Raw genomic sequence first — 13,844 nt, 5'->3', positions numbered from 1 at the left:
TTTCATTTGTGCCTGTTTACGTTGTACATGTGTCAGAACATTATTGTGTCAATTCTTGTAATTTTATCTTTACATGTTATTTGTATTTATCTGTCCTGTTTCACATTGAGAACAATTGACCTCGGGTCACCTGTATCCTATTGTATGCCTTTGTATGGTGTCCACACGCTGCTTTATAAGCGGCCTGCTTTCTTAATAAACTAGCAGTACTGTACATGTCCACCTACATTCTTTTTCACACCTCTTACAATCCCAGTGCTTGGCCTGAGGCCTAGACCTGGTATTTTATTCTAATCCTTCGGACCAGGCCTATGAGAGCTGAAAGTCAGCTCAGTGGTCTGGTTAACCTACTCTGCTACAGGCAGTCCCCAGTTATCAGCAGGGATTCTGCTCTGACAGCATGGCGATAAGCAGAAATCGCTGATAACCGAAAATCAGCGATTATCGGCGTTGATACTGGGTATCGGCACCGATAAACAGAGATTGGCACCTCTGTTAGGGATGCATCAGGGCCAATACCCGATTACTGGCGCTGATAAGTAGAAATAGGTGATTTTTGATGCTGAAAATTGCTGATTTTCGTCACTAGACAACCGGTGTAAAACCGGATCGCCGATAACTGAGCCCGCCGATAACCAGGGACTGCCTGTAATAATAATAATAATCTCCTTTTGACTGGTATTTTATTCTTTATGTTCACCCTTGGACATTTCATTAATAATTTTGTAGGCTACCCCAACACCAGTGGCACACCTGTGGCTCTGTCAACATTCACAACCTGGTTGTCCAAATATACTCTCATCATTTGATCTTTGTTGAGCTTTATGTAGACTTAGCACTTAGCATGTTCTTGTACGCTGTCTGTCTCCCTGCATTTTGCCTACCTGTACCTTCTTTTGGCTTTGTAGTCAGTTTTGTATTGTATCCCAAGTCTCATCTGACTTCCAAGGTTTCCAAGTTTTCACCCTGTATCCCAGTACTTCTATTCAAAGAGATGATATACATTATTGATGTCAAACCAATCCTATCAAAGAGTTAATGATGACAGTGTGTGTGCACAATAGGAATTTCAGGAACTCGTATCCAATACATGTTCTCTTGTATTGGAATTCAGTGAAAGCCCAAACGGCGGATCCGCAGGTTGAATTAAGATCTGCAAATCATAATATGCAGAAATTATAAACAAAAGTAAGATTATACAGAAGTCTTTAATGCTATATGGCGTGAATCATGGTATGATAATAAAGCTATATCTAAAAAAGTTTTTTAGTTTGGACTGAAGCTTTAAGAAGAATTCTAGGAATCAGGTGGCAGGATAGAGTTAGAAGAGATATCAGTAGGATGAAGATTGCTTGGGCATGTCCCTCACCCAGTTCCTGGGGAAAGAGTGCATGATAGTGTCAGCTGGCTCCTTTGGGTGGCAGAAGAGTTAGAAGACCCAAACTTAGTTGGATGGTAGCTGGTAGAAAGGAGGCTGGAGAAGAGTGGAGATTTAGAAGCCGCAACGCAGGAATGGGGGGACATGAGTGGCAGAATTTCAGGAGTCCATTGTATCACATGACATTGGAGTCATTTGATAGGTTAATGTTGCAGGGTTTAGATGGGTTGTTTTGTATTTTGAGGCTAAACCTAAAATACTAAAGGCAACAGGTGAAAGATGCTTGTATGTAAAGTCCTTTGAAAGGGAGTTTAAATATTAATTTTTTGACTACAGAGATGGGGTCTGCTCTAAAACCCACAGCGTAATGCTATGTAAGTCAGTGGTTTGTTTAATTTAAAAACATTTCTTCTTTTCAGTCTGGAGGTGAGCTTGAAAATGCAGAGCAACTTGGAGCTACTATAATGAGCCTGTTGTCATGCACCAGTAAAGCTCAGTTATGGCCAGGAGATTCTGGAGAAGCTTTCAAAAAAATATCCAGCAAGTATTAAATGTTTCATGTCTGAAAGTACTTATGCAGATTTTCTGAGGTTATTGATAGTGTAGAGTAAATGATATATAGTTAATTCCAACATTTTCTAGAAATAGTATTTTATGATCCCAACAGGGATCTATTTTGGCACAAAACTTATGTCAACCTCTAAGGGAAAGCAAGTAAATGCAGATAAATACAAAAATGAATGAAAACTTTATTTGGAGTGATCGACTTGGGACCACCTTGACGTGGTGAGGGGGGCTCTTGAGCCCCAAATATCATTATATATGTGTTTGGCTTAATTTTTGTGGAATTTTCAACTTATGCTAAAATTTATTGGACCTATTAAATAGGAAAAGTATCATAGCTGGGACTGGGTTTATATCCGAAGCCTGATAATGTACAGACCTGAGAGTTAACAGATTGATAGCTCAAAGGCAGATCTATTCTTCAGGGCTGGACCACAGATTCCAGGGGATCTGACTCTGAGGATAGGACTCTCGGCATTCTATCTGGTTTGCCCATAACTTGATTAGGGTGGGGATGATTGTATTCTTGGAATACTTTCAGTCTTAGTAAGTGGGTTTGGCTTACATTTGGGCCACTGTAATCATGTTGTGCCATCCCCTGTGGGGTAGAGAAGGGGGCAAACATTTGTGAGTTGGTTCTCACTTGTGCCATTAGTGGAAGAATAAACTCCATGAAAGGGCAATGATATCTCTTTAAGGTTTTCAGGTTTACATTTTTTTTTGTTCTCCAATCTTTATGACAAGTCATTATAGGGATTCAAGTAACCCTGGGCCCTTTGTTCGTACCGTTCCGGCACAGTTGACGACTGCTGCTCCAGTACAGAGTAAATCTGGCATGGAAATAGACAATTCTCTGAATAATCCAAATAATCAAAATCAGGGTGATATTAAAACTTTAATAAGTTTTATTACTATTTTTATATGTTTCCTGGTGCAGGTGGTTCTTATGGCTCCACATTTATTACTTTACTCTAAAAGGGCCTTGCCAGATAACCAGGACATATAAAACACAAACTAATAGGAGTGATACAAGGAGCGGAGGGCTCTTTCTCAAAGGGAAGTGCGTGAAACACCTGGATACAAAAATAGGTATATTTTCATAACACACAAGATCAAAGGGGAAATGAACTGAAACATGTTAAATTGCTGCTGCAGAAGTCCTCCCGAAGTGGGGAGGAGCTTGGGAATGCCAGGAACACGGACCAAGGAAAATTCTGCTATGGTCGTCCTTCTGAAACGATATTAGGACCCAGGTTACTAATCTAATGCTGGAATTCGGGGAATGAATTACTCCGGTGTTTGCTGAGGGCGCAAAGGACTTACCCGAGTTGTTACTTGTGACTCAGAGGAAGGAGGCAGTGAACACATGGGCCGGGATTAAACCAAGAAACATCAGGGAATACAAAGTTATAGGCCCAGAAGTTAATCAATGCACAAGGGCTAAATAACGTGACTAGCAACTCGTTTTGGGTACATTACCACATTGTAGGGGCATAAGGCTGACGTGCCGAGAACCCCACGGCGTCTTCTGCCTGAGGTACTTCAGAAGTGTGTTACAGAAAAAGGGCGTCAACAAAACCTCCTCACCAAGGTACTGCTTCAAAACGTGGATTGGGGCAGAAAAATTTGCGCCCTTGGGATGATGAAAAGGCCATTAGTTGAGTATCAGTTCGCTTTTGGGACTTGCGATCCCCACTTGCAGTCTTTGAGGGCCCGTGTGGGTTGGGGCACGGAGCAAAGGGCAGCTGACTTCCACGTGGCGGCGAGCGAGCGGAGGGCAGTGGGCAAGGTAAGTGCCCTCTCGGCTTAAACTAGCGACGGTGTGTGAGAAAGAGCTGTCCTCGCCTGACCTTTTATTGCTTTCTGGACAGGGGAACACGGGCGGCGATGTCCTGACCCAGGTCACGGAGGGCTATATCAAAGAAAACGGGTTACTCTCCTGTACCAAAGAAAAGCGATGCAAAGCCAGTTTACTGCCCAGGGCAAAAGATTAAATCTTGAGTATAACCCCCGACTTCTGGTTCAAACTAACACGAACCAGTATTCACTACTTCTCCCAGGTTCAAAATAGACAGAGGCCTATCTATCAAAGGTTCAAAACCAGCAAAGCAGAAAAGCGAGCGCTTTCATTTCCGTATTTTGGCGCTAATCTTTACAGCTCCCCTGGCAAGATGAAATTCACACCCTTTAATCGGGTGCGAATTTCGATAACAGCAAAAATGAGCGAAGAAAACGTTCGACTTTACTCTATCTTCTGCTTTGCTACAACTGTTACTTTACTTTATTTGCAAAACTCTGCTGCCATACTAATCAATAACAAACTGGAGGTTTACTTTAAGTGCAGATTGCAATTTAAGAAAAGGGTGCCCTTACTTGCAAATTAATTCTTGCTGAAATACTTCGTAAGTACTGAATCTACCCATTCTTTACTTGTTTTACTTTACTGGGGTAAGAAGGCACTCAAAGACAATAAACAGAGAACACTTCAAAGTTACAAAATAACAACAACAAAAAAAATAAAGCATACAAGGCAGTAGGTAAAAGGAAAACAAATGTAAAACAACCAACTTCTTAATGCTATCCTGGAGTTACGTGCATGCGATTAGTTGTGCCTTGAAGAGGCTTGTATAAGTGACAATACACCGTTGGTTTTAAATAATATCCCTTTACCAGAAATTGTAATAATAAAATTCAATTCTCCTTTTCAATCGAAATACAACTGTTCCTAAGCTCCCGACCAGTATAGCTAATACCTCCACGAACGCTAAAATGAAGTGACAGTATTCTGACAGTGGCGAGGCAAAGGGATTATTCGCGGTTTTAATTATTCTAACTTAAACTACGCTAAATTTTACGTCTGCAGGACTACAACTTCGGGTGTAAGCTATAAATAGGCTACTAAAGACTTCGAAGTATGAATGGGAGGTTATTACAAATAAAGGGAAAAATGGACAAGGGCCAACATTCTCCACAAGGATAACTCAATAAAACATAAAAAAAAAAAGGAAACTATACAGAATGACAAGCGAAGGACGTTACTTCTTACTAAGGCGGGCCACACAGCAGGATTAAAGGGCAACTGTAAAACTCGTAAGGGCAGGAGTCTTGTGACTCAAGATTCGTTAACAAAGAGAGAAAAGATTAAATGCAAGAGTAAATAATATACACAGAAAACGAAGGATAACAGAGTGAGGTATTTATTGTTTATTTATTAACCCTTAAACGCCTACTGGACATATAATACGTCGACTAAAATTGTCTGTTGGGTGCCAAGTGGGCGTGCACTGCACATCGACTACAAAAAATTTCAACCTTCAGTCAACTTTTACTCGACCAAAATGGTCGAAAAAGCGCAATTATAGCTAAAACTCTTACATTCTAGTAATATTCAATCATGTACCTTCATTTTGCAACAAATTGGAAGTTTCTAGCACAATATTTCGATTTATGGTGAATTTTTGAAAAAACTTTTTCTTAAGCCCACGTAACTCGCCGAAAATTTCCAGAAATTCTTTCGTCATTTTGTCATAATTTTGCACTGTTCTATATTAGCCGTTACATAAAAGTTTTACATATGAAAATGTGCGCAATTTCATGTACAATACAACAGAAAATAACTCATGGTTGTAGCTTTATCAGTTTTGAAATATTTTCATATAAATCACGATAACTGCCAAAATTTCAACCTTAGGTCAACTTTTTTCGACCGAAATGGTAAAAAAATGCAATTGTAGCTAAAACTCTTACCTTCTAGTAATATTCAATCATTTACCTTCATTTTACAACCAATTGGAAGTCTCTAGCACAATATTTCGATTTATGGTGAATTTTTGAAAAAACTTTCCTTATGTCCACGCCAGAAATTTTGTCACGTTGTCGTAATGTTTGCACCATTTTATATTAGTCGTTACATAAAGTTTTATATATGGAAATGTGCGCAATTTCATGTAGAATACAACAGAAAATAACTCATGGTTGTAGCTTTTATCAGTTTTGAAATATTTTCATATAAATCACGATAACTGCAAAAATTTCAAGCTTCGGTCAAATTTAACTTGACTGAAATGGTCAAAAAACGCAATTATAAGCTAAAACTCTTACATTCTAGTAATATTCAATCATGTACCTTCATTTTGCAATGAACTGGAAGTCTCTAGCACAATATTTTGATTTATGGTTAATTTCTGAAAAAAAAAAAAATTTTCCTTACGTCTGCGCCCAGTAACTCGGCGAACATCTCAGAAATTCTTTTACCGTCACGTGTTGTAATGTTTGCATCGTTTTACATTAGTCGTTACATAAACTTTATATATGAAAATGTGCGCAATTTCATGTAGAATACAACAGAAGATAGCTCATGGTTGTAGCTTTTTATCAGTTTTGAAATATTTTCACATAAATCACGATAACTGCCAAAATTTCAAGCTTTATCAACTTTAACTCGACCGAAATGGTAAAAACGCAATTGTAATAAAACTCTTACATTCTAGTAATATTCAATCATTTACCTTCATTTTGCAATAAATTGGAAGTCTCTAGCACAATATTTTCGATTTATGGTGAATTTTGAAAAAACATTTTCCTTACGTCTGCTTGCGGTAACTCGGCCGAACATCTCAGAAATTCTTTCGTCTCGTTGTCGTAATATTTGCACCGTTTTATATTAGTCGTTACATAAAGTTTTATATATGAAAATGTGCGCAATTTCATGTAGAATACAACAGAAAATAACTCATGGTTGTAGCTTTTATCAGTTTTGAAATATTTTAATATAAATCACGATAAATAGAAAAAATTCGACTTTCGGTCAACTTTAACTTGACCGAAATGGTCGAAAACTGCAATTGTAAGCTAAAACACTTACAGTCTAGTAATATTCAATCAATTAGCTTCATTTTCCAACAAACGGGAAGTCTCTAGCACAATATTTCGATTTGTGAATTTTTGAAAAAAAACATTTTTTTCCGCTTTACAATTCATGCATCATTTTGTGATAATATTTTCTCTGTGTTGCTTTGATCGTTTTACAATTTATTTATATACCAAAATCATCGCAATTTAGTGTACAATACAACAAAAAAAAATTAACTTATTAGCTTTAACGTTGTGCTTTCAACGCGATTTGTATACAATTATATAAGAGTTTTTTTTTTCGCTGTCATATATTCCAATATTTATATATGATAATGATATTTTTCATTTCTGATGGTTTGCATACTAAACTTCAGGCAATGACAAAAAAAAAAAAATGAGCCAAAAATGAACTCTTAATCTTAAAAACTAAAGTGCTGTGAATTTTAAAAAAACTTTTTTCGCCGCTAACTCATCAGCTGCGGCATACGGGAGGCGTTTTTGTAATGGGCGAAGCTCGGCGTTTAAGTGTTAATCTAACTTCTGTTGCCAATAGACGCACGGTCAGAGCTAACTCTCAGCCCAAGGGTTGAAAGAAAATCCAGTTAAGATGACCCTTCAGGAAGAGCTGACACGCCTGCCTTGTGCCAAAAGGGGCGGGCGTATGGCTGCCACTTCCCACTCTGTCTCTCTCTGCATTGCTTCAAATGATTAATGCATTTTTTAAAGGGGATGATATCCATGTTAATAAGCCGCTTCATGTGGTAAGGAAGGGAAAGTGAAGGAAAGATCGATAGAGAAGGGTGAGGGATAGAAATTCCAAAGGAAAGGAAGAAGATAGGGGAAGGCCTTTGACATCCCTCTCCTGGATGAAAGGTGCCAAGATCGTCGCTGAAGAAGTGGCCCTATGCCAAGTTTGCACAGGGGCCAGAAGAGCTTGGGAGCTCAAGGTGGACTACCTGCGACGCCTACACCCGTGGTGACTCCTCGCCGCGAACCTCTCTCTCCTTGGACCGCGTTCTTGGTCGGAATTGAGGGCCTGAGGCCAAAGGGGCGCATGGGTGCTATCTAATGCCATGGCTAATGACCCAGGAACTTTGTTCACCATCTTGGATACTAACCGGCGCAGGTTCGCAGAGTTCATCGGCCCAGGAAGGCGGGCAGACCATGACTCATGGAGGAATCTGGCGACGGGTGGCGAGAGAGGGGATGGCTGGAGGCGGGTCGCATTTGCATGTGGTGCAGACCAGCTCGTGGCACCGGGACATTGGCACTGGCGCTGGTAGCGATGTGGTGGTGGTCTCGCCTGTCTGGACGGGACGGAGACTGCACGGCTCAGTGCGCCTAAGCGGCACTGGCAGAGGAGTTGAAAACTGAGATTCTCCAAGGGAGATCTGGCTTGAGCCTCGTACTGGCACTGATGCTGTGCCGGGCACTGACTCGGATTTGGATGATTAATTGGGAACAAATCTCGAATGGTTGTGGCTTGAAATGGACGAAAGTCTTGGCCCAGGAGGACGCCATAGCCTCCTGGAATGTGTTTCGCTACGGGCGAAATGAAGCGTCCTGGCTCTGTGGGGTCGGGTGACCCTCAGTTGGACCGTAGGAGACCATTTTAAAATCACGATGCCTCAATGGTGACAAGCTGCGCCGGTCTATTATAGTCTATGGAACTTTGTCCCTCCTCTTATGAGGGAGGGAAATTTGCGCGCCAGAGTCGCCAAATGCCTTGACCTGGCGCAGCTGGAGTATTTACCCCGAGGAGGTGCCATTGATGGGACCTCGTCAGAGGGCCTAAGGATCTGGATTCGTTACTGCCAGGCGACGGTGGGGAGTATTTGACGGTTTATTGCTCGGGCACTTCACCCATGCGGAGAATGGCTATAAACCTTGTAACGCCGCAAAGGTCTGGCTGAAGTCTTTTCTTGCACCGCCCTGTGGAGGGCACAGGCAGTTGATTACGGCTTTCAGGAGAGAGGAACCGGCTTCTTGCTCCGCACTGATCGGAGGAATGCCCCGCTTTGCAATATCCAAGACACAACGGGTTTCTGTGGGATTGCCCACTCTTCTCGGCGGAGGGCACCCGGGAAGGGAAGGCAGGTGGAGTAATTTGCTTTTTTCGGAGTGGAGCCTGGGGTGACATGAGTATCCCAGGAGTCGGCGATGACAGCATTCCACCAACGTCGCAGGCTCCTCTCGGGCGACGCGGAGTGGCGAGGTCGGGAGGGGTGTAGAGTAGAAAGTGCTCTATTTTTATCTGTTCGACAGCTCGCTGAGGGTCGCAACCCCACGGACTCGAACCATTTTGGCACTGGCACGCTGACTGCAGGCCCAGTTGGCCCAGGTCTGATTGGCTTCTTTCACTTGCCCTCGCCAGCCTCCAGTGTTCAGGGGTTACTTGCACGCTATATAGTCTGGCGATCTACCTCCTAATTCTCCTGCTCCCCGGGCGGGAGGGCTTTGTGGTAGGCGATCAGGCCTTCTCCAAGGAACTTGCCCAACACCAGGGAGAGTTCGAAGGTACTAGGGGCAGGCCTTAAAAACTGTTCCCGCGCTCGTCGAGCCACACCGGGCTCGGCCTCCGTCCACTCTTGGCATGCAGGCAGAGCCTGGCTGAAGGCACTCATCCCGAGTGGCAGGTGGAGTGCTGAGGCCACTATGTTACTGCGAAGTTCATGGGCACGCTGCTTTGTCCTCCTTTCTTCCCTTCCGCTTTCTCGCTTCTTGAGCCTGTCTCTCTGCTTCTCTCCTTCTCTGCTTCTCTGCTCCTGCCTTGCAGCTTCTTCTCGTCTCCTGAGCCTGTCTTTCTGCTTCTTCTCTCGCTTTCTCCTGAGCCTGTCTTCTCTGTTTTTTCTTGTATGGCGTCCATCCTCCCGGACCCAGCCCTAGTTCTCCCGGAAAGGCCGAAGTTCTTCCCCGGAGGACACATGAAGAACTTGAAATCCTCGCCTGCTGGAGACCGTGTCGACATTTTGCAGGTGGGAGAGGATGCAAGTAACACACAGATTTAATTTCCCAGAGCTGTGGGAATTTGGAATTTTCCCCAAAGGGCGTATGAATGATCTCCCGCCCTGGCACAGCGGGCTGATTTGGGGGGCGATGATTAACAAGTGATTGGTCTCCCAAGGTACCGACAAAACGGGTTTGGTTGGGGACGGTGATTAGCAAATGATTGGTCTCCCGATTTACCGACGGAGCGGGCTGATTGGGCATTTATGATGAACATGATTGGTTTCCCAAGGTACCGGCAAAACGTTTGGTTGGGGACGGTGATTAGCAAATGATTGGTTCCGATTTAATGACGGAGTTGATTGGGCGAGATTTACGATGAACAAATGATTGGTCTCCCCAAGGTACCACAAACGGGTTTGGTTGGGGACGGTGATTAGCAAAATGATTGGTTCCGACGCATCGACGGAGCGGCTGGATTGGGCGACGATGATGAACAACAAAATGATTGGTTCGATGGTACCGACGAAAATCGGTTTGCTGGGGACAATGATTAGCAAATGATTGGTTCCCAAGGTACCGACAAAACTGGGTTTGGTTGGGGACGATGATGAACAAAATGACAATTCCCAAGGCACCGACTTAGCGGGTTTGGTTGGGGACGGTGGATAAGAAGGATTGGTTCCCCCAATTCTACCGACGGAGCGGCTGATTGGGCGACAATGATGAACAAATGATTGCTCCCAATGTACCGACAAAACGGGTTTGGTTGGGGACTTTGATTAGCAATGATTGGTCTCCCTATGTACTGACAAACGGTTTAGTTGGCGATTTACGATTAGCAATGATTGTCTCTAATGTACCAACAAAACGGGTTTGGTTGGGGACGTATGATTAACAAATGATTGGTCTCTGGAAGGTACCGACTTAGCGGGTTTATCGGGGTCATGATTAGCAGCGATTGGTCTCCGATGCATCATCGAGCGGGCTGATTGGGTGATCGTGATGACAGAACAAATGATTGGTCTCCACCACAAACGGGCTTGGTTGGGGACGATGATTAGCAATGATTGGTCTCCCAGTGTACTGACAAAACGGGCTGACTTGGGGACAAGACAGGAATGTATAGGTCTCCCTAATTACCGACGAAACGGGCTTATTTGGGGACTAGATTGGGATATATATGGGTCTCCTGAATTACCGACGAGGCGGGCTTATCTGGGGACTGAATTGAAAATGAATTGGTCTCACCAAAGTACCGACGAACAGGTTTATTTGGGGACTAGATTGGGATATATATGGGTCTCCCGAATTACCGACGAGGCGGGCTTATCTGGGACTGAATTGAAAACGAATTGGTCTCACCAAAGTAATCGACGGCCGGTTTATTGGGGACAAGAATAGAATATATAGGCTCCTAGAATTCCGTGACAGACGAAGTCTTAATTTTACTGACTCATGGGAGAAGTGTTATTCTCAAGGGCAATTAGGTGGGTGGCCATCCCACATTCATAACAGATAGGCAACACACACAGCCGTAGTAAAAGCACAAAACAAAACACACAAAAAAAACAGAACAATATATGATGTCAGACCCCCAATAATGCAAAACAATTTGGTAGAGCGAAGAAAATCAAACAAACAAATTTTTACACATTCCTAACTGGCCACGAATGGCGGCCGTCGTGTCTCGTGTTTATCTTATAGGCCAGTTTGCACCGAATGAATGAATGAAGTAAACAAAGCCCCGACTTCCTCGAACTGAAGGAACAGACCACTGTTGTTGACCCTTTTCGCCCTTGGCGATCATATACGCCGCTCCTATTTCTAAACGAGAGTAAATGAGTCAGCGATGCTAGTTCGACTTTCAACACGTTGTTTTCCGGGTCGATTCCACGCCGCCATTTAAGGATTCGTTTCAAATCACTAAGCCACAGGAGGAATATTATGTGCACTATTCCTTAATGAGTTAGCACCTAAATAACCTAATTGGAATGGCATGCAAGCCGCTGCAAAGGCTTCCAAAGCTAAATTTCCTGCGATTCTCTCTCGTTTTCCTCTGACATGCGCCCTACTATAAAAAAAATTCCTAGGGTTAGTCATGTTTGCTAAAGTGTCCTACGCTAAATAAACACAGTTTACTTACGCAGAATTTCCTTGGCCTGTTGCGCTGGCTTTTCAAAGGTTCGTAATCTGTCTCGTATCCAGCTTAGCTGAGCTAATTGCTGATTTCACAAATTGCAACACAAACAACAAAGGGAAGAGGGGGATGTAAAATCATTACATGAGAATCACTGGTCAGGTCGCCATTTTTATATGTTTCCTGGTGCAGGTTCTTATGACTCCACATTTATTACTTTACTCTAAAGGGCCTTGCAAGATAACCAGGACATATAAAACACAAACTATTGTAGTGATACAAGGAGCGGAGGGCTCTTTTCTCAAAGGGAAGTGTATGAAACACGGATACAAAAATAGGTATATTCATAATGGACACAAGATCAAAGGGGAAATGAACTGAACACATTAAATTGTTGTTGCAGAAGTCCTCCCGGCGGGGAGGAGCTTAGAATGCCAGGAACACGGACCAAGGAAAAATTCTGCTATGGTCGTCCTCTGAAAAGATATTAGACCCAGGTTACTAATCTAATGCTGGAATTGGGAATGAATTACTCCGTGTGCGCTGGGAGGGCTTAAATGGATCAATTCGAGCCACATTTGTGAACTCAGAGGAAGGGAGGCAGTGAACACATGGGCCGATTGAACCAAGAAACATCAGGGAATACAGTTATAGGGCCCAGAAGTTAATCAATGCACAAGGGCTTAAGTAATCTGGACTAGCAACTCATTTTGGGTACTTTTTACCACATTGTAGGGGGCATAAGGCCGACGCCGGCGCCCCGCGGCCTTCTTCTGCCTGAGGTACACGTGTTTATGCCGACAGCATGGGCCTCCCTCACCAAGGTACTGCTTCAAGTCGTAGATTGGGGCGGAAAAAGGGTGCCCTTGGGATGATGAAAAGGCCGCAGTTGAGTATCAGCTCGCTTTTGGGACTTGCGATCCCCACTTGCAGTCTTTGAGGGCCACGTGGGTCGGGACACGGAGCAAAGGGCAGCCGACTTCCACATGGCGGCGAGCGAACGGAGGGCAGTGGGCAAGGTAAGTGCCCTCTCGGCTTAAACTAACGACGGTGTGTGAGAAAGAGCTGTCCTCGCCCTGACCTTTTATTGCTTCTGACAGGGTAGGGGCAAATGTCCTGACCTTAGTCACGCTTCTATATCAAAGAAAACGGGTTACTCTGTACCAAAGAAAAACGATGCAAAGCCAGTTTACTGCCCAGGGCAAAAAGATTAAATCTTGAGTATAACCCCCCGACTTCTGGTTCAAACTAACACGAACCAGTATTCACTACTTCTCCCAGGTTCAAAATAGACAGAGGCCTATCTATCGGCCGAGCAAAGCAGAAAGGCGGGCGCTTTCATAGCGTATTTTGGCGCTAATCTTTACACTATATAAAACACTCAAAATGACTACATATCGACATGACCCAACCTTGACTCACTTCGACTCCATCTTTGGGAGAGGAAATTGTTCAAGGTTTCTGACCATGGAAACAGAACAACAAATTTCAGCCTTAAAGTTGGAAAACTACTTGTTAAAAAGACATCTAACAACGGAAATGTCATACAGACAAATAAAAGAAAGGACATGGCTCATAGAAGCCACAACAAAAAACCAATCTGAGGACTATTTGTCCATAAAAAGTATCGATAATGTAAATGTAATTATAAAAAACCTGACACTATGGACAGTATTCAGGGTACTATTGTACTTCCTGAAAATAATAACGAACTGATCAAGAAGAATGTACTATTGGACTCTCTTAAAATTAAGATATTCCAAAGTCCAAGATTGTGATATATATATATATATATATATATATATATATTATATATATATATATATATATATATATATATATATATATATATATATATATATATATATATATATATATATATATATATATATATATATATATATTTGTATATATATATATATATATATATATATATATATATATATATATATATATATATAT

At 42.5% G+C, this 13,844-nt stretch overlaps 1 protein-coding gene across 3 annotated transcripts in view; it reads left to right on the top strand.

The window, feature by feature from the left end:
- Lamtor4 (Late endosomal/lysosomal adaptor, MAPK and MTOR activator 4) overlaps positions 1-13,844 on the top strand; it is a 172,179-nt gene that overhangs the window by 91,253 nt on the left and 67,082 nt on the right. For all 3 annotated transcript variants that reach the window (XM_067122702.1, XM_067122703.1, XM_067122704.1), the window contains exon 3: positions 1,798-1,918. In XM_067122702.1, coding sequence (XP_066978803.1) covers positions 1,798-1,918 — 121 coding nt within the window. The remainder of the gene's footprint in view (positions 1-1,797; positions 1,919-13,844) is intronic.

The sequence above is a fragment of the Macrobrachium rosenbergii genome, chromosome 20, assembly GCF_040412425.1.
Source record: "Macrobrachium rosenbergii isolate ZJJX-2024 chromosome 20, ASM4041242v1, whole genome shotgun sequence".
Classification (NCBI taxonomy): domain Eukaryota; kingdom Metazoa; phylum Arthropoda; class Malacostraca; order Decapoda; family Palaemonidae; genus Macrobrachium; species Macrobrachium rosenbergii.
This window is presented reverse-complemented; position numbering and strand designations above follow the sequence as displayed.